Below are 20,021 nucleotides of genomic sequence, written 5' to 3'. Positions count from 1 at the left end.
GGGTTTTATGTGTTGTTTTCTGCATAATAAAATAAAAGAAGAAGAATAAATGGGAGGAGGGAGAAAGGAGAGATCGTAAGTCAAGTTATAATTTAAATATTATTGATGAATTCATCAACACGTATTAACGATGGGTATATTTTATTGGTAATTATATATATATATGTATTTCAAATTTTAAGACAAGTCGCTAAATAAATCATGTCACTGAAAACAAATTAAGATGCCGAGAGTCATATAATATGTATCATATAAATATTATTTCCTTACAAATTAATCTCTTTATAATGAACAAATTAAAGTAAATATTTTTCATAATTGAATTTTCAATAAAAATGACAATATTTATATATATTAAAAAAATATTTCCCACTATAAATTCCTCTCCTCAAGGATCAATATACCTAACTATTTCCCACTATAAATTCCACCTGCTAGTGGAGTTCCATCTCTACTTTTCAATCAATAAAGTACGCATTTTCTTCCAAGTATCACAAAATTAATCACACCTTATTGCGTAGGATTTGCAAGTCAATATTTATTTATTTAGTTATCATAAGTCCTTTGTAATATTAATTATATTCATCAGTGACGTCTACATATTGCATCATCGTCCCCTCGTCATGCATACCTCTAAAGTAATCAAGACCTCTCAACTTTTCCTCGAATGTTATGTGATCCACATATTCTTGTCTGCCAGGGTACTTTTCATTTTCCTCCACCAGAAAATGGGATCTCTTGATTCAAGAAGTCCTCTTCTAGATGAACTCTTTTTTTTTTGCAGCCAAGAACAAACCAATGGGTAAGCTCGTGTTTCACGACAGCCTTTGCGGTTATAATTTAAAAAAAAAAAACATGTTAGAAAAATATATAACCTATAGTCTTTTTACATCAAAGTTCTTATCGTGATTTGAGATGGAAAACATATTTAATTAACGATGAAACCATAATATTAAACGAAACTAAAACATGAAAGTACAAGGGGAAATGTTTTACACCATACTGTCGTGAAAGGAATCGTGGGGACAAAGGCCTGGTCCTTCCACTTTATTAAGAACTCAAAGTCGATTGTCTTCTAATTAAAGATTGAATCAAGATATTTACGTGAAAGACTTAAACTTTTGTTTGAAGTCAACACCGGCATGCACTTCTATCATGGCTAGAAATCATGTACCTAACACATGGCTACAAGCTGGAGGTTGTTCTCGTGATGTGGTAATCCATGAGATCACTACTCATACGTGGTCTTGATGATGTATGATATTCCACTTGCTCGTTTGTAATTTGTTCCTCCTTCTTGTTGTTGAAGATTTTGTGTTTTGCATGTTAAATAATTATGTGTATAATTTCTTGATGTTGTTTCATGTTCTTCGGGGCTAGCTAGGCCAAGATATATCCCTCCAAGGTCGTCATGAGTCAACTTACTCTTTGTTGGGGAAAATGGGCACTAGGGAAACTGGCTAGAAAAGAGTCGAGCCATTTGATTAATATTTTAGTGCTGTGAATGTCTGCAGGTTGTGGGTATGATTAACTTATTTTGAACAGGCGATAAGTTTTCAAAGAAGAACACTTGTTTATCTTGAAGAGACGCCCAGATGGGGATGAGAGAAGCAGCAGATCTCACCAACAAACCCTAAGAAGATTGAATAAAAAATCATTGACATCACTCGTGCACATGTAATCACGCAATAACCTATTCTTAGAATGAAGAATTTGGATTCACATTGCATCAATACTGTCTGGTTTCACACACCAAGTATTGGTTATAGGTCATTTTTAAACGGTTAAAAAATAATATAAATCATATCTTGTGATTTTATCTAATGGTTTAAGTTTTTAGGTTGAATTGATTTTTTGACATGGTATCAGAGTTTTAATGACCAAACGGTCACGAGTTCAAATCTCATCATCCCTATTTATTTAATAAAAATTAAGCACAAGATAATGTAATCATGTGTAAATTTCAAGTTCAATGAACTTTCACTTAGGGGAACATGTTAGAGAATAATATAAATTATATCTTAAAATTTTACTTAATTTAAATTTTTTGGTTGAATTATTTCATTAACACCAACCAACTCGATCATGAACGTTTCTACACCAATTCATGAAGCCACTTAATGTTTAGGAGGAATGGTCAGAGTGAAAGCAAAAACTCAATTGACCTAACATTGATATGTAACGACAACGATAATAAAAGCACGAGGTGATGGGCAATTTCATCACTAGGTATAAAAAAGTTCTTTATTGGTTTTATATATATATATAGAAAATAATATGAATGAGAATTCATCTCACATTTCAGCTTAATCTTTTTAAATTAAATTAAAATGGTTTTGACAATCTCTAAAAACACACCCTCCTTTTGAAAACTGACCATTCAACTTCTATCAAAATTGCGATTGGTGATTGCGAGTATGAACGTATCTGCATTAGTCAGATCACCAAGATATAAAAAGAAATGCTTAATATATATCAAGGAGCAGGAATTAAAGGTGAGATTACCAAGAAAAGTTGTTAGTTAATAGACCTTGACTTCAAACTTCTATGAAAATAATAATAATAATTTGTTGAAGACAGTCATCTGCAACCATCAAGTAGTAGGAATGGAGTGAAGGTTTGCCTATCTGCAACCATCAGCTGTGTTGCAGTTTTTTCGCATTAAAAAGAAAAGACTGACCAGAGTTTATCATTTAATTAACTAATGTGGGGTTTTGTTCAAGTACTGGTTTAGTTTAGATCTAAAAATATAATTGATTCGGATTTTTTTTAAATTATTTTTAACCAAACCAAACCTAATATTCTTCTTGGTTCGGGTTTTACATTTTAAAAATTAAATAAATCCAATTTAATTCACCAGCCGTTTAGTTAGGCTATTTTTTTACGGATTTTAGTTTATAATGGATTTTCTAGTTTGATTCGTTTAGTTTTTTTATTTTGATTTTTGAAACCAAGTCTAACCAAATTTTTTAAAGAGATTTCTAGCCAAAGTTTAGTCAAAAAATATATTTTAAATCATCAAGTTCAGTTGTTTTTTGATTAATTTTTAAGAATATTCTGGATAATTCGAGTAATTTGCTCACCCTAAATCTCTTATAAGCTACCTTTCGGTCTAATAGCTCAGCCATCAAATTAATGCAGGCTTATCTCTCGAATATGGTTTCTAGCTTTCATTAGATATATGGACCCGTGCTGTGCCGGGAGTTTGCTTTTTGTCCTGTGAAAAATTAATGCTATCTAAGTATCTCAAGCGCGTTCCAAATAAATAAAGAAAAAAAATGGCTTGAGTTATAGACTTAATTAGGTTTAATATATTAATTTTATTTTAATTAAATAATAGATAAATAAATAATAATAGTAAACATATAAAAAAAATTAAAAAAACCACGATAATTTGAAAAATAAAATCTTTAAAAGTACAAAACTAGATAAAAAAAATGAACAAAAAAAACTACCCTAAAGCAACCTAAGGTAACATAATAGACATGTAAACTAAGTAATAAGAGGCGAGTCAAATTGGATTAACCCGCAAATCTCATGATCTAGATCATAAAATTGAGATAACTCAATAAAAAGAAAATTAAAAAAAACCACAAAGTTAATTTAAAAAAATTAATGTCAAAAGATTTAAAAAAAAAAAAACATTGACCCGCATTAACTTTTCAAACCTATGACCCAGGTCACTAGACATGAAACACAAAACATGGAGAAAACATGAAACTCAATCCCTAGCAAATCAAACATTGAAGGATGAAATTGGAAGGGGAAACAATTACACAAAATGATCTAAAATAAAAAAAAAATATAGTTAAAATAGTAAAGGTGAAAATAAAAAAAAAATAAATTAAAAGAAACTACATGTTTTTAATTGGAGGATTAAATTGAAAAGATAAATAAATTTAACAAAATGATAAAAAAAATCAAAAGAATAAAAACCAGATTAAAAAAAATAATATACAATAAACTTGGATTGAAAAATAAAATTAAAAACTATTAAAATTTTTATAAAAGAACTAAAAAAAATAGAAATAAAAAGAGAATACAAGAAAATAATAAAAACCATAATAAAAATAATTTTCAACGGCTCTAAACATCCTTCCCAAAAAAAAAAAAAAAAAAACCTCATGCTCAAGCAAATAAAACCACAAACTTGGAACCGGAAGTGGACAGAGCTCTTTAAGGCTTGTTTTTAGTTGTAAAACATAAATAAAGAAAATTCAGTGGACAAAGTTTGAGAGATTTGACTTCGTTGATTATGGCCCAATAAGAGAGAAATATGATCTTCATTTATGGCCCAATATTTTCTTCCACTACAAGAATCTTGTGTTGGGCCCATCAGAGCTAAAAATTGAAGCAACAGAGCTCATTTGGTGCAGGCCCATAGGTAATTTTCTAAGGGTCTTGTAAGTTCTGTCTGGTTCATTTATGTCTTTTTCTTCCTTTTCAACTCCAGCTGGCCCATTCTGTCTTCTTTTCGAGAAACGGGGCCCATTAATGAGTGGCGATGTACTGTGGTAATTAATTACAAGTTTTTCCAAATCCTAGGTTAACTAGTTGTTGTGTATCGAAGTGTGTTGTGTATCGAAGTGTGATGGTTGTGATTATATTTTAAAGTGTTTTGTTTATTTAAAAATATATTAAAATAATTTTTTTTATTTTTTAAAATTTATTTTTGATATCAGCACATCAAATTGATCTGAAAACATAAAAAAAAATATTAATTTAAATTAAAGAAAAAAATAAATAAAATTTTAAAGTTTTTCAAAAACGCTTTTGAAACTAAAAAACAAACAGCATTTTATGAAACTCGGTTAAAAAAGCATGTAAAAACTACTTCATAAAAATTACGTTTCAAACTCAATTTTTTAGTGAGCTCCATAATATAAAACGCAGTTTGGTATGTTACCAAACATCTTATTGTGTTTTTAATATCGCAAACGCAAAAATTAAAGGTAAACAAACACTTGATTATTTTAGTTTTTTAAAAAAATGGTTTTGACAAAACTTGATTGGATCGACTTGGTTCCATCATGTAAATATCTGTTTTTTTCAAAAAAAAATTGCAGTTGATGAACAAAATTGTCCAAAGAGACTAGCCAGCTAGACACATGATTTTATAGCAAATTCAAGAACTAAGTCAAAAAAGCATCAGGTTAATCTTGGGTTATTAATTAATCTAGATCAATTATTTTTATTAAAATAACACCATTATTTTTTAAAAAAGAAATCATCAATGCATGCTAAGTTTTGTCAGATTAATATTCTTCGATTCAGTTCAACTAGACACCTGAATCAGGTTGGATTCTTAGATTTCAAGTTGTTCGTGTCAACCTAATTCACCAGCAATAGCAGTATATATGGTTAGACAGGAATGGACATGATCATAAGGTTGTCCAGTAAGAGAAATTAGGGCAGAAAAAATTAAGATGACAGAAGCTATATATCTTTTGTCTTGATCTCTCATGCGCGTACGTATTCTTTGTCTGTGATCATATCCCATGTACCAAAAACCATCTTATTATATAAACAGAGATTATAAATCTCTTAATCATTCAGATTTGTTTATCATTTTCTGTGATCATTTCACATCTCCCAAGACGTTTCTCCTAACCTTCTCCAAAACAACCACTTGGAAGTCCTTCATTAGCCTTCTATACATAGATTAGATTGTGCTTACATGTCTCAAACCAGTAGCTAGGAGAAAACAAAGAAGATCAAATCCATGATTAATGGTCAAACATAAGCAACAGTACTACTTGTGTCTGCTCCCTATGGTTGCTTTCGTACAGGACTTGAATTAAATAGTAATATATTTTGTTTTGTAATGGAGGTGGAGCTCGTTGTTTTGATCCAAGTGAGTGGGCAAGCTTTTTTCTTTATTTATAATGATTAATTCCCATGCTGACAGTTTTGTGTGTTTGATTTGTTCGATTGCTTCTTTAGTCAAGTGGCTGTTATTTCACAAGGGATTTTGCAATTTCAATGATTTATATATGGACCCCATATATATATATTTGTAATGTGAAGATGCAAGAAATTCTATGATGTTGCTTAAAGTTAATTGAGAATTGATTAATAATTTTAGTATGATTAAGATTGTTTATTATGTATTTCAGTAGATTTTGATAAATTTTAATAAAAAAATTATTCTCTTTCTATTCCATGAGAGATTATGTATCATGTCTAGAATTTTTCTCAATCTTTTCTTTTTATACATGTATTTGGTATTACGGTATACAATGCTTTTCAAAAATAATTTTTGCTAGAAAATATATCAAAATATTTTTTTTAATTTTAATTTTATTTTTATATTAGCATATTAAAATTATCAAAAAATACTAAAATAAACATCAATTTAATATTTTTTAAAAATAAATATAAAAACATTTAAAAATAAAATCTACTATACCCTCAAGACAACACTTATTCCAATGGACATCACAATAGAATCAATCTACAAAGAAAAATGATATATTTATATTTAAGATAGATCCATTATTCCTCAATTTATACTCTTAAGTGGGAGATAATATCTATGGATTATGTATAAATCCTTCGTGCACAAAGATTTATATATTTTTTCAAATACACATAACTCTTTAACAAATCATAATTTTGATTTTAACAGTTTTTTTTTTACTTAGTTTCTAGCAAAGACACGCAAACACATATAGTTTAATCTAAATATCATTTTCCACTTTTAGCTATGGGAGTTTGCTTGAAAACTTCGAAGTCTCATTGATCAAACGAATGCTGGAGACTTATCACTCATTAATCACAAGATCTATCATAGGATTGATGCTACTGAATTCTTTGCTAACCAACATGCCATGACCAAAGATTTCGTTAAAAAAATTCAGAAGTTCTAAAGGTTGTTAATTAATTATAATTTATGTCTTATCAATATAATTTATTTGTTTGAAATGCATAGATCTTGATCTTCGCATCTTTTTCCCGATTTAGTGCTGCTTCGTAGCTTCTCCATGATATTTGCGCCAATCTTTATTTTAAAATATGTTTGGAAATATAATTGTGGTTATTTTTTAAAATATTTTTTTTATTGATATATATTAAAATAATATTTTTTATTATTATTAAGATTAGCGTATCAAAACAATCCAAAACATATAAAAAAATTAATTTTTACAAAAATAAATTTGAATTGTTAGGGAACGGTACCCAAACAATTTCTTAATCTCGATGCATCTTTCCAAATCTTCAAATAAAGTATTCGAAATAATTCATGTGAAAAAGTCTTATAGAATTCCCAATGTTCAACACCTTGATCTTATCCATGCATAGAAAATTTGCACACCTAACTAATCAATTTAGGATAGTTTTTTAGTGAAGTAATTATTATTATTATTATATAATAAAGTTGGTCTCTATCATGTTATATATTCAAGATTCATTCACCTTCCACTGAAAAAAAAGGCTATAAATTAAGATTTATAAGGATGGCTATATATTGCAAATTATTTTTGGAATAATTTCCATACAAAATAAGGATTAAGTGTTTAAAAGTCTTGGAAAGTTTGCTGGATAGAACAAACGGTGGATGGAAGCGGTTGCCAATTTTTTTGGAGGTAGGAGGTCGACCAACCTTTTGTCAGCAAAGACTGCGATGACGAGATTTTTTTGAAAAAATCGAAGGAGAAGAATATTACAAACAAATTCCAAAATATTGTTCCCTTGAGAGCTCAAAATATATATACTTGCACGCAAAAATAATATTTTGGACCCGTAATTTAGTTTCTACACGTTGTGTTTCTACTCAAGAATTATTAATTTATCGACTCTCCGTTGTTATTATGTTAGATAAATAATATAAAATTATTTATATGGTTTTATTTCATGATTGATGTATATTGCGTAACAAAAATTTTAGTTTAAGAAGAAATCTAAATACATCAAACAAGGCAATATATATATTATTATTATTTTTACGGGTCATGTTACCTAGAAGAATATGAAAAAAACTTCTTCCAAGTCTGCCAATATGTCCAATTCATCCTAGAAGTTTATGTTCAGGATTTCTTTTATTTTCCTTGTATTTGGAGTTTTTTTTTAATTAGATTGAGACTTTTAATTTAATTAAGGTTTTAATAATTATAATTTTACTAGTTATAATGTTTTTTTTTATATTCAAACAACCTTGTAGACTCTTTTTTTTTCAAATTAGATTATTGAATTTCAGAATTTTCAGAAAATATCAATTTTTTATCTTTATTTCTCTCTAGTTTGAAACTATAACATTAGAGTTTAAAAACACTAGTTTTTATTCACTGTGTTAATAATTTAAATATTTGAATTAAAATAATTTTTTTTTATGATGTATATCAAGTTTCTTTTTAGTAGTTAAAAAAATAGTTTAGTTTGTGCAAATTTCAAGCGTATTTACTTAATGGATTAATTTTTAAAATTGAAGTATTTTTATGATAACGAATAAATAAATTAAATGTGTTCATTATCAAAGAATCCAAGTACGATGATCGGTGAATTTAATAAGATTTTAAATGAATAAAGAATTAACATGGCATCAACTTTTATCTATGGATTAATAATATATATTTTTTATTTAAAAGATCTCGAATTCAACCAAGTGGTGTTTGATTTATGGAGGTACTAGGGCTTTTTTCTATTCAGAAGTCATGCCCAAAGACTTTCTCTTGTGAAACCAAAAAAAACATAGTCTCGACGACAGAAGCAAAGACACTCACGTTTGGAGGGATTTCATGGCAATGAGTGGCCAAGACTTGTTTTTTTCTCTCAATATAATAAATCTAAGCTCTATTATTGTGTGAAGAATATCTTAGTTTCTAATTTTAGAAAAATAGGGTAAAACAAGAAAAATAAATAAAGAAATGGAAATTGAGTGGTGGTGAGTAGCTAGCAAGGGAGTTATCCATCTAGCACTGTATGATGCCTTGACCGCCCAACTCAAGCACTCGCATTCCCTCCCATATCCTTTCCTTTCCTTGTCGTTATTAAATTATGCACAGCCCCACGTTGCAGTTTCTGGTCTCTCCCACTTGAGAAATGGATTTTTTATATATATAAAAAAAAATAATATAGTTATAGCAAAATTTTAATAAAATGGTAGAGCTAGAAACTTTTTTTAAAAAAAAATAGTATATACACAATTTGCTACAGTGCTAATTTCAGAAAAAGCTTGGAGAAATGCCACCCCTCTTTTCTTGGATGTGGCCATGCCAGAACTGGTGATGGTTGAATGCGTGTCAAGACGAAGAGCATTAACACAGATGGCTCGGAAGGGAAACCATTAGGAAAATGAAAGCTTAACTACTTTTATATAGTTCTTGCCTACCATTCGCACATCTTCCAGCCCGTGAAGGCCACCTTTTAAGTTTAAGTTTTTTTTTGTTTTTTTAGATTAACTTGGAGTTCGGGTTAACTTTCATGTATATTTATCATGTTAAATAATCATCTCAATCAATAATTTAATTAAATTGTTAGGTAAAATCTCAATATATAATTTATATTATTTTCTAACACATCCCCTCAAGTGAAAGCCCTTTGAACTTGAAACTTGCATAGGTCCACATTACCTTGTGCTTAATTTTTTTAATCAAATAAATAGGGATGATGAGATTCGAACTCGTGACCACTTGATCATCAAGGCTCATGATACCTTGTCTAAGAACCGATTTAACTCAATAGCTTAAGTTGTTAGGCAAGGTCCCAAGATATGATTTATATTATTCTGTAACAGACTAATCTCACGGACCCTGAAGTTAACGACCATGTAAGCCTTCGGTGACCCTGAGATTTGTGGGACTCGAACTGATAATCTTTGGGGAAGCAAACTCAGGGTCTATTCAGTTAAGTTTTTGTTTTTGTTTTTGTTTTGTATAGTGGTGGTTGTGTTTTAAAGTATTTTTTTTATTAAAAATATATTAAAATAATTTTTATTTTTTAAAATTTTATTTTTTAATATCAGTACATCAAGATTACCTGAAAACACTAAATAATAATTTAAAGTAAAGAAAAAAAATTAAAAAATTCCAAGATTTTTTAAAAACGTTTTTGAAACATAAAAATAAACATATTTTAAGTTGCATGAGAGTTCTCACTTATTTAGTTATTTTATTTGGAGATAGGTTAGGAGTAGATTTATATCATTTTAAAATATAAGATATAAGAGGATATAATTTGTTTTTTTTTATTGTTTCTGTCTTTTTTATTTTGAGATATTAATCAAATATTATCCTAAAGTTTTTTTAAAAACATTTAGAGGATTTTGATTTTGATAAGTATTTTTGTATTAAGATTGTAATGATTCAAAATGATAATGCATATATTCGTTTAAAATCAAATTGATAAACAAACAAATTCACTTATCATCCAAGTCATTTGTTTTAGCTAAATTTTAGTACAATTAATTAGGTTAACGACAAGTCATTAACAAGTCACCGAGTTGCTCAACTAGCAACATTCAAGTAATAAAGAATATGTTAATGTAATTCAAATTAATAAAAACAAATACAAATATAAAAAAAAATTAAAATTCTTATTAATCTGTTTATTCTAAGTACTTGTGTTAATCTAAATACAAAGAAATTATACATAAATTAAACTAAAAATATTATTCTATTCTTAAAAAATAAAACAAAATAAATATATTAGTTAACAGAATCAACTGGAAAGAGAAAATATTTCTAGTTTGAGTGATATCACTTGAATTTATTAATTTACATGTATATAAGTGTACGAGTAATTAAAAATCTCAAATTAACTCTTCTTACTTGTAGGTTGACTCTTAAAAATAATTATCCAACTGGAAATCGCATTCAAAAATATATACAAGATATAAAAAAAACAATTCAATCCCTTGAAACCATCATTCTTAAGCATGTTGAAGAAGAGAAGAATCATGATTGGAGAACTGATTCCTGCTGGCTAGCATGACAAAAGACTTGAAGTATCAATGGATTACACAAATCACCTCGTCTTCACCTTGTTATTTTAATAATTGAATCCATAAGATACCAAAAACATGACTTCTTTACTGTTTCTTAAAGTCCACTCGTCATTTTTCAGTTTTAATCAATCTTTTTTAATTAATCAACACTAACCCACCTATAAATAATTATGTTTGGTGGCATCCAAGATTATGGAAATATCTTGCAATAAAAACTGAAATTAAGATGATCCAATTAAACCAATTATGATCATATATCATTGAAGATCATCTTTCAAATTTTATGATAATTTTGGCATTGTTAGAAAAATGTATAAAAAAAATTAGTTCTTATAAATGAGTTGTGTCTCAACTGATATTAGTGTTTTTTTTTAATTTTAATGTTAATCTTGAATTCAAGCTTAATATATATATATATATATATATATATATATATATATATATATATAGACACACACTGTGCTAGCTTAACAAAAACACTCAACTTGATGCATTAATTAAATAACGAAAACTTATTTACAGATTATATAAAATCCTAAAATTAACTCACCAAATTAAGATCAAAGCCTTAATTTCTACAACATTTGAATTTCACGATCTTCTACATGACTATTGTTGTTATCTTTATTACAAACATTGTCTCCTTGCCATGTCCAAACGATGTCTTTTAGTGCAGGCCTAACATCTTCCTCACAGAACTTAGTATACTCCAAGGTATCTCCGGAAGACTTGGAGAACTCCACCACCGCAACCTCCGGTGCCACCTCGAACACCTCCGCCGTCACTGCCAGCTTCCCCTTTCTACCCTCGCATGGACCTTGTAACGTCACTTTGAAATCTTTGACTTTTGCCACCTTATAACTCAGCCCTTTTGCAACCCCTTCAATTTTTTCCATGATAGCACTCGCTGAAAATTTTGAAGTGAACATAGAGCCTGATTTCCTCTTAGTCTCAAAAAGACTAGACAGATCAAAGCCGGATGACATTGAGGAAATAAACTCGAATGCATTGAAGAATTCTGGTGATGATACCTTGGTGTTGACAACAGAACAAGAATCAAGATCTTGTTCTTGTCCTGTTTGATCCATGCTTGATTCTTGGATAGAAAAGGCCACTGGTCTTGAAAACCCTTTAAGAAACCAATGATTTCTCATTATGGCAGGAATTGTGATTCTCTTTTCAGGATCAGCAACAAGAAGTCTTGAAATCAACCTCTTAGAATCTGTTGAAAACCAAGGCGGAAACTGATATTCAGCCTTGAAAACTTTCCTGTACATCTTCATAACATTCTCATCTTGAAATGGCAAGAATCCTGCAAGAAGCACATAAAGAATCACCCCACATGACCATATATCAGCTTTTGATCCATCATAGCCTTTCTTTCTCAAGACTTCTGGGGCAACATAAGCAGGAGTTCCACACTGAGTATGCAAAAGCCCATCTTGCCGAAATTGTTCAGGCAAGGCTGACAAGCCAAAATCAGAGATTTTCAAGTTCTCATCTTCATCAAGCAACAAATTCTCTGGCTTCAAATCTCTATGATAAACACCTCTGCTATGACAATAATCAATTGCGCTGATTAGTTGCTGGAAATATTTTCGAGCAGCTTCTTCTTTCAGCCTTCCTTTGGCTACTTTGGCAAACAACTCTCCTCCTCGAACATACTCCATGATGAAGAAGATTTTTGTCTTGGTAGCCATGACTTCCTTGAGCTCTACAATGTTGGGATGACGAACAAGACGCATGACTGAGATTTCTCTCTGGATTTGCTCCATCATCCCTTCTTTCTTGACTTGATCTTTGCTTATGACTTTGATTGCCACACTCTCTCCTGTCACCAAGTGTTTCCCATAGTAAACTTTAGCAAAAGTTCCCTTCCCTAAAAGCCTACCCATTTCATACTTCCCAAAAATAACATGCCTCTCCTCCATATTTGAAAAACGAAAAACAATTCTCCTCCTCCTCTCGTTTAGCTCAAGAACTCAACAAGATTTTCTCTTTTTGTTCAACTTTGGTGATTTGGCTATCAAAGAACATGTTCTAAGGGAATCCAAGAAAGGATTGAAGAGATGCTAATTCTGATGGAATCCATCAAAAGGTTGTTGAAAGAAGGTGTTTTTTCTTTAAAATATAGAAGAGAAAAGGAACGCTGTTGATGGTTTTGCAGCCATTGGAGAGCACCTAGTATTATTTTTATATTCTTGGAGCACACAGGATGTAAATATCAAGAAGTTGTTATTTTTATTTATAGGAGAAAGGTACAAGTCAGGAAAGGACGCGTTTATTGGGTTTGATGTTAGATTGTTAACATTAATTCGCATTTTTGTTTTAGCATAATTTTTTTTTCTTAATTAGTAAATCTGTAGATATAAAGTTGTAAATGTTTTACTGTCATTGTCATTTCGCTCGGTTTTTGTGGGGTTATCTTTGCTGTGTTTTTTGGTCGGTCAGGCTAGATTCAAATGGATTGAAGATAATGTATAGTATTTTTAAAAATATATTTTTTTTAATTAAAAATATATTAAAATATTTTTTTTTTATTTTTAACCTTAATAAATCAAAATAGTTGAAATAATATTTTTTGAGTGAAAATAAAATGCATGTCCAACCAATGATTTAGGGTTACTATATTTATTCTTTTAATAGTGTGCATGAATGTGTATAAAGTTACCTACCCAAATGTCACTCTCTTATTGGTGTATGAAACTTCCCTAGTTTAAAAATAAATAATGAAAAAAAATATCACATTTTTTCTTCGTGAATTTTTTTAGTTACTACAAGGGATTGATGATAGATCCGTGTCAAGTTGATTTTTTTTCTTAATTATTTTTAGTTCATAGCAGATTTATTTTTAAGAATAATTGAGATTAAGTTTATTTTTTAAACTATGTTAAATATATGTTCATGCTGATTCAACTTGATTTGACTTAACAATTAATCTAACAATAATTTGTCCCGGAGGGTTTCATCTTGAAGCAATTTGAAGGTTTATTGGGTTAAACAGAAAGTTAACTCAATTAAATTTAGTAGATTCGGTTAAATTTAAATGAGATCAAACCGGGTTGACTTCAAAGATTTTTTATTTTAAAAAAATAATATATATTTATTAAAATGAGTTATTTAAAATAATATCATTTTATAAAAAAAAAATATTATTTTAAAATAGACGCAGCAAACCCGCAGCGCACGGGCGCACGGATTAAAGCGCACGGGCGCACGGATTAAAGTCTTTTACTCTGAATAATTTTTTTTTTTTAGTGCCAGAATAAAAGGGAAAAAGTATCACGCTCCATCACTGATTAATTATAATATACTTTAACTGTCATTAAGAAGAAGAGGGTGAGAAGGGAGATTGATAATCCCTTTATATAACATCCTTTCAGCTAATTTTAATTTGTTGATGATGGCTGACTGGCGCCTGAAGATACTCTAGGGTTTCAAATATTCAAATGATCAGATGCCGACCAAGAACATAATTCATGCAGATTTATAATTAAGACTTGAAAGACAAGTTGATCGAGTGCATTGTTTTAAAAATATTAATTTAAAGTTTTTTTTAGAAGAAATTAAGATATTCTTTTTTCAGAAAACTACCAATAAATTCACTTTTTAAAAAATAGATGGTCATTAATTAAGTTTCATGATAATTTCTGAAGATCAATAAGTTTATATTTATAATTTATCCTTTAATAAAATATGTTTAATTATGATATCATTGATCATTTATTTTTTAAGAGTAAAATTCTTTATTTTTCCTTTTTTTTTTGAGATATTCTGTGTCATGAAAGGAAAGATACATGCATCAACAAAATCCCACAAGGTTGGGGAAGCAAAAATATTTTTTTAATTTAACAATAATATTATTTTGTGGTTGGTTTCAGTGAATAGATTTTTTTTTTTTTTTTACTCAAATAAATTATCCAAATTACTATATTCATGAAAAAAAAATTCTTACAACTCCCTCCCAGATTAAAAGAAAAGGGCATGCCTTAAAAAAAATTCCCTTGACTATATAGGTAGCCTTGAATAAGTGCTCAAAACATTTTTTTTATCTCAATTAGACGCCAAACTTTAAGAAGTTCTCAATTAAGCCCTCCATTCATAATCATTCATGGATTCCATCCAAATTGTTTTACGTAAGAAACATTGATTTCTAGAAAATTTAACGTTTTATGTTAAAGATTTGTGAAGAGTTTAGATTAAAAAAAAATTAATTAGAGTTGTTTAATACTTTAATGACTCAAATTGAGATTAAAAAAAAATCCTTTAAAGACTCAATTGAGACTCAAGACATTATCCATAGTTGGGAGACTTTTTTGAGGTTTCTTGTCCAAATTAAAAGCTAGAGATTCTAGAATGAAATAAATTGAAGGCCTGCCAATTTATGAGATGGAAAAATCATTGGCATTTGACAATGCAGGTATTAATGTATAATGCTAGTCATCAATATTACACCATTAGCATAACTTTCAAATAAAGCAACTAGGATATATCTAGGCAAAAGCGATATTTGACCTATAAATTTCAGCAAATTAAAGTCTTTTTTATTTATTTATTTTTGCTTTTCTTTGTGATCTTGACTTGACCCCATCGAGGTTGGAATTTTGAAGCTCACAATTGTCTATTTAATTTAATTTGTAGTATGATTTTGATCCAGGAGGTCCGTGATCCCATGAAATTTAAGCTCATTCTAGTTTCTCTTTCAAATATATTTAATTATATACACTATAAAATGCTAAAATTCCAGCTGCTCTGCCTTAGGATATAAAGAATTATGAAGTGACCCAATTTTTTCCCTTTTTAGGGCCAATATGAAACTTAATTTTGTATTTCTTCTAGTTGCAATTGAAAGTAATACATTTGTTTCTTTTTCTTGTTTCTAATTATCAAGCTTATGTCAAACAAGTTACAGCAAACCTCTCTGATTTAGATCTTGTAAACAAAGTGGTGACATGTGAACATATTCAAAAAAATTAAAAAAAACTATTAATGATAAATATTTCATCATCATTATTTTCTGAGAAAAATTTCATCGCTGATGAAATGCTGGCGAAACAAAAACCTCCATAAGATATTTTAAATGACATTTTTCTATCAAGAATTTCATTAATAATAAAATCACCAACGAGATTTTACCTAAACATTGATGATTCTCGGTTTTCTTGTGGAACAAATTTAAGATGTAATTAGGACAGAATAATTAGCAAACACATAGTTATTAATTAAGGTGTCCGGTCCCTCAACTTTCTATTTCTCTATCCTTGTATTCTTGTATTGTTTCTTGAAAATCGTATTCAAAAGGGGTAGGGAAGTGGTCAATGTCTTGGCTAACCATCAACCTCTTCCACCAGCAGCCATGGTGGCCCCTAATACCAAGAGAAATAAGCAACACCTTCGTATTCACGAAAGCATACCCTTTTAATCATGTAAGATTTTTCATTTTGATTTGGTAAATCTACACATAATTGAGAATGAAGAGACAAGCATAAGCATGAAGGATTTTGAACTAACCATCTAGGTGGTGGTCCAGTGGTAAGAGTTTGGGACCAAGAGGTTTGCTCCCTCTGTGGTCTCAGGTTCAAGCCCTGTGGTTGCTTATATGATGGTCACTGGAGGCTTACATGGTCGTTAACTTCAGGGCTCGTGAGATTAGTCGAGGTGCGCGCAAGCTGACCCGGACACCTACATTAAACTAAAAAAAAGAAGGATTTTGAACTATGTAGCTTTACAACTAAATGGTGTAGAAACAATCCATGTGTAATGCAAAGAATTGCTGGGCACATTGATTCACATATATCTCTTCCACTAAAAATATAATAGTTATTTTTTAAAATATTTTTTTTATTTTATTTTTAACATTACACCTCAAGACGATTTGGAAACAATTAATTTAAAGCAGAAGAAAATTCTCAAATTGTTTTTAAAAATATAAAAAAAACTATTTCTTATTGCCACTTTAGTGGATTAATAATTAGGTTTTTGGGTCCCATAATTATCGTGGTGGCAAGCATAATTACACGCCTTGGTGCATCATTACAGAAACCAAACATTTCTTTTTTTGATACTAGGTCGAACTTTGCAAGTAAGGCAGGCACCAACCACTATTTTCTCTTTTTGAGATTCCTTGTAGGGCATGGTTATTGGTTAATTATGTATGATAAATAAATATATCTTGCCTAGATATCATCACGCACTATTTTGAGTTACAATCACAGAAAGTTTCTTTGAGATGAACTCTATGGCAAATATATGGCAAAGGTATATATATATTATTTCATAATTATATATAAAATCCATCTCCAAAGGTTAATTAGGTGAGCTGTAAACCTATAACTTGAGTTGACTCATCAACTCGTGTCTCCCACCCTAAACTGAATCTTCCCTGGATTGAAAGAAGCACACACTCGATGGTATAACACTTGTTTGTTTAAGTTCTACGACTTTCAAAGCAGATCACTGCTACCTGATACAAGAATCTTAAACACTGATCTGGTTCATGGCTACTATAATCTCACTGTATAATTTTCTCCTGACTTGACTCCATTAATGTAGCCCGGAATGTGGGATCGAAGTGTCTGCTCCTCCTGTGCATGATAGCCAACGGTTTATGATCAGCCACCAGAATCTAGCCAGTAGTACTGCCACTGCCACACGACGTTATACTAGCTAGTTGGTGTTTTGATTTCAGACCCACCACACCAGTGGTGACCACAGAGATTGGAATTTGAACGGGACAAGTGGCTTCCAAAATTTGAAAATGCCAATTTTTGCCTAAACCAGATTCATTATTGTTGGGTTTTTAACCTATTCTTTTTCTCTTTTTATATATATATATATATCATGAACGATTATTTTCAAGAACCAAACTATGAAAAGAACATAGTGATTTAAATTTTATTTGAAATTACTTCAACTTGATTAGAAGCTACGTGAAGATGGTTATAAAAAACATTTAAGAGTTGAACCCTAAAAAAAAGTTAAAAAGGATTAAAATAATATTACTTTGATAAAAAAAAATATATTTTTAAAAAATTAAAAGATCAAGCACATCAAATCTCAATCTATTGCTATCTGTAAATAATATTAATTGCTTGATGGTTGGTGTTTTATAAGATTAAAAATTAATTCGTTCTCTCGAAAAATATTAACAATTAATTAGATGTGTTCCAAATTAACTTCTAATATTGATGGAAGACACATGAGATGGCATGCTGTGTGCTTAAGACAACATGTCATCCATTGTCGGTTAGCTTATACTGTTGCTACGTTATCATCTCCATGGCCCATCATATTATGATATGCATTTAATTAGTTGCAGATATTTTAGCTTCTACAATAAATTAAATTATCTTATTTTCATCACCTCCATTGCTATTGACAATATCGGTTGTGTTTAATTTAGCTAGCAACCGATACACCTGAAGATACATAGAAAAATGCTTGTGCAATTGTGAGGAATATCTTTGATTAATTAGCATATTCTCGAATTGTGTTATTAAACTTTGATTTTTTTTAATAATTAACTCAGTAATCTATTGAAGTAAATTCTAATCTAAATCAAGTTTTATATCAAATCAAATAATTAGAATTATATTGATCTTGTTGATCCAGTCAAAATTTAAGTGATACTTTTTACCAGTCATCCAGATTTTTATAGACCTGTAAAGTCGACTAAGTGATGTCAAAAAAAATCTCGCATGGTTTAATTTTAAATTAATTTGAACTAGAAAAAGAGTCAAACGAGAAGTTTCAAGGTTATGAGTAAGACTGAATTTAATAATAATGTTAAATAATTTTTTTGTGACCTCAACTTCTTTTTATGTTCAAATTGTTTTTTGATTCAATCGTAGCATAGTGTGGACATGTAACTAGTTTATATCTATATTATAAGAATTTTATTTTATAGCATCGTAGTTTCACAGTTTGTTTTGTATTTATTTTCTGCCATATGGATGCTTCATTGTTAAAAGAAAATTAAGGTAGATTTTGTATTTAATTTCTCTTGCAGCGGTTAATATTTTTATTATTAAAAAAACAACAACATTAATATTTTTCCATAAATGAGATAAAGGAAAGTAAATTGAACTAAATATTAAAATAATTTATTATAACAAATATAGTATTATTAACTTACCAGTTATTTCTTTATATTATTTTATTTCCAAATGTTAGGCCTAATTAAACAAATCTCAACGGCAATTTTTATCATAGATACAACCCTTTTGATCTAAAATCAATAGTTAAACAGTGAGAAATTGTAATCTAAAATCAACTTATTTATAACCATTAACAAAAAATAGATTTTCGAAACAACTCAAGGGTTATGCAATTTTTAATCCAAAAAACAGTACTGTCAAGTAATTTGATTTTAAATATCCAATTACATTAATATCGTTCCAAGTTATGTGATAAAAATAATTTAATATTTAAAATTGTGTCTGGGGATTTATAAATATTTAATTATTTATTTTAAATTATGGATAGGGTTCTGGCAGAGTGGGGGTACAGCAACTTATTTATTTTTCATATAAAAATAGATTTTTGAAACGACCTAAGGGTTATGCAATTTTTCATATAAAAAAGGGTTAAGTAATTTGATTTAAATATCCAGTTATATTTATATTTTATTTTTTCAAGAAAATAAGTTTTTTCAACATGGTTTTTTATATTTAGATAGTAATAAATGAATTTGCCCGAATGTAACCATCATAGATGAGAATATTCCTTGAAGATGGGGAGAATATCGTGGCCCTCACATGGTGACATCAACCTCAATAATAGTGGCCCTTGCATCATGCTACTTCCAAATTCTCTTGTCAATTATGAAACCATTCAACCTGCCAGCGGTATTTAGGTGAGGGATAATGATTATTTTTAAAAATAGTTTTTTATTTAGAAATATATTAAAAAATATTTTTTATTTTGATATTAATATTAATATATTAATATTTAATTTTTTTAAAATGTTTTTAAAATACAAAAATAAATACTTGCAGGGGTTAGGAACAGGTGTACTAGCTATATGGAAGTATGATGGTGGGGATATAATATATATTCATGGTCATGGTATTGTCAGTCA

General features: G+C 29.3%; 1 protein-coding gene across 1 annotated transcript; it reads right to left on the bottom strand.

The window, feature by feature from the left end:
- Nucleotides 1–11,409: 11,409 nt before the first annotated feature.
- On the bottom strand, nt 11,410–13,172 carry LOC7468684 (CBL-interacting serine/threonine-protein kinase 25). Its single transcript, XM_002308667.4, has one exon. The coding sequence runs from the start codon at nt 12,871–12,873 to the stop codon at nt 11,518–11,520; it is 1,356 nt and encodes a 451-aa protein (XP_002308703.2). The 5' UTR covers nt 12,874–13,172; the 3' UTR covers nt 11,410–11,517.
- Nucleotides 13,173–20,021: the final 6,849 nt, after the last annotated feature.

This window comes from Populus trichocarpa, chromosome 6, assembly GCF_000002775.5.
Source record: "Populus trichocarpa isolate Nisqually-1 chromosome 6, P.trichocarpa_v4.1, whole genome shotgun sequence".
NCBI lineage: Eukaryota > Viridiplantae > Streptophyta > Magnoliopsida > Malpighiales > Salicaceae > Populus > Populus trichocarpa.
Note: the sequence above shows the minus strand (reverse complement) of the source record. Positions and strands in the feature narration are given on the sequence as shown.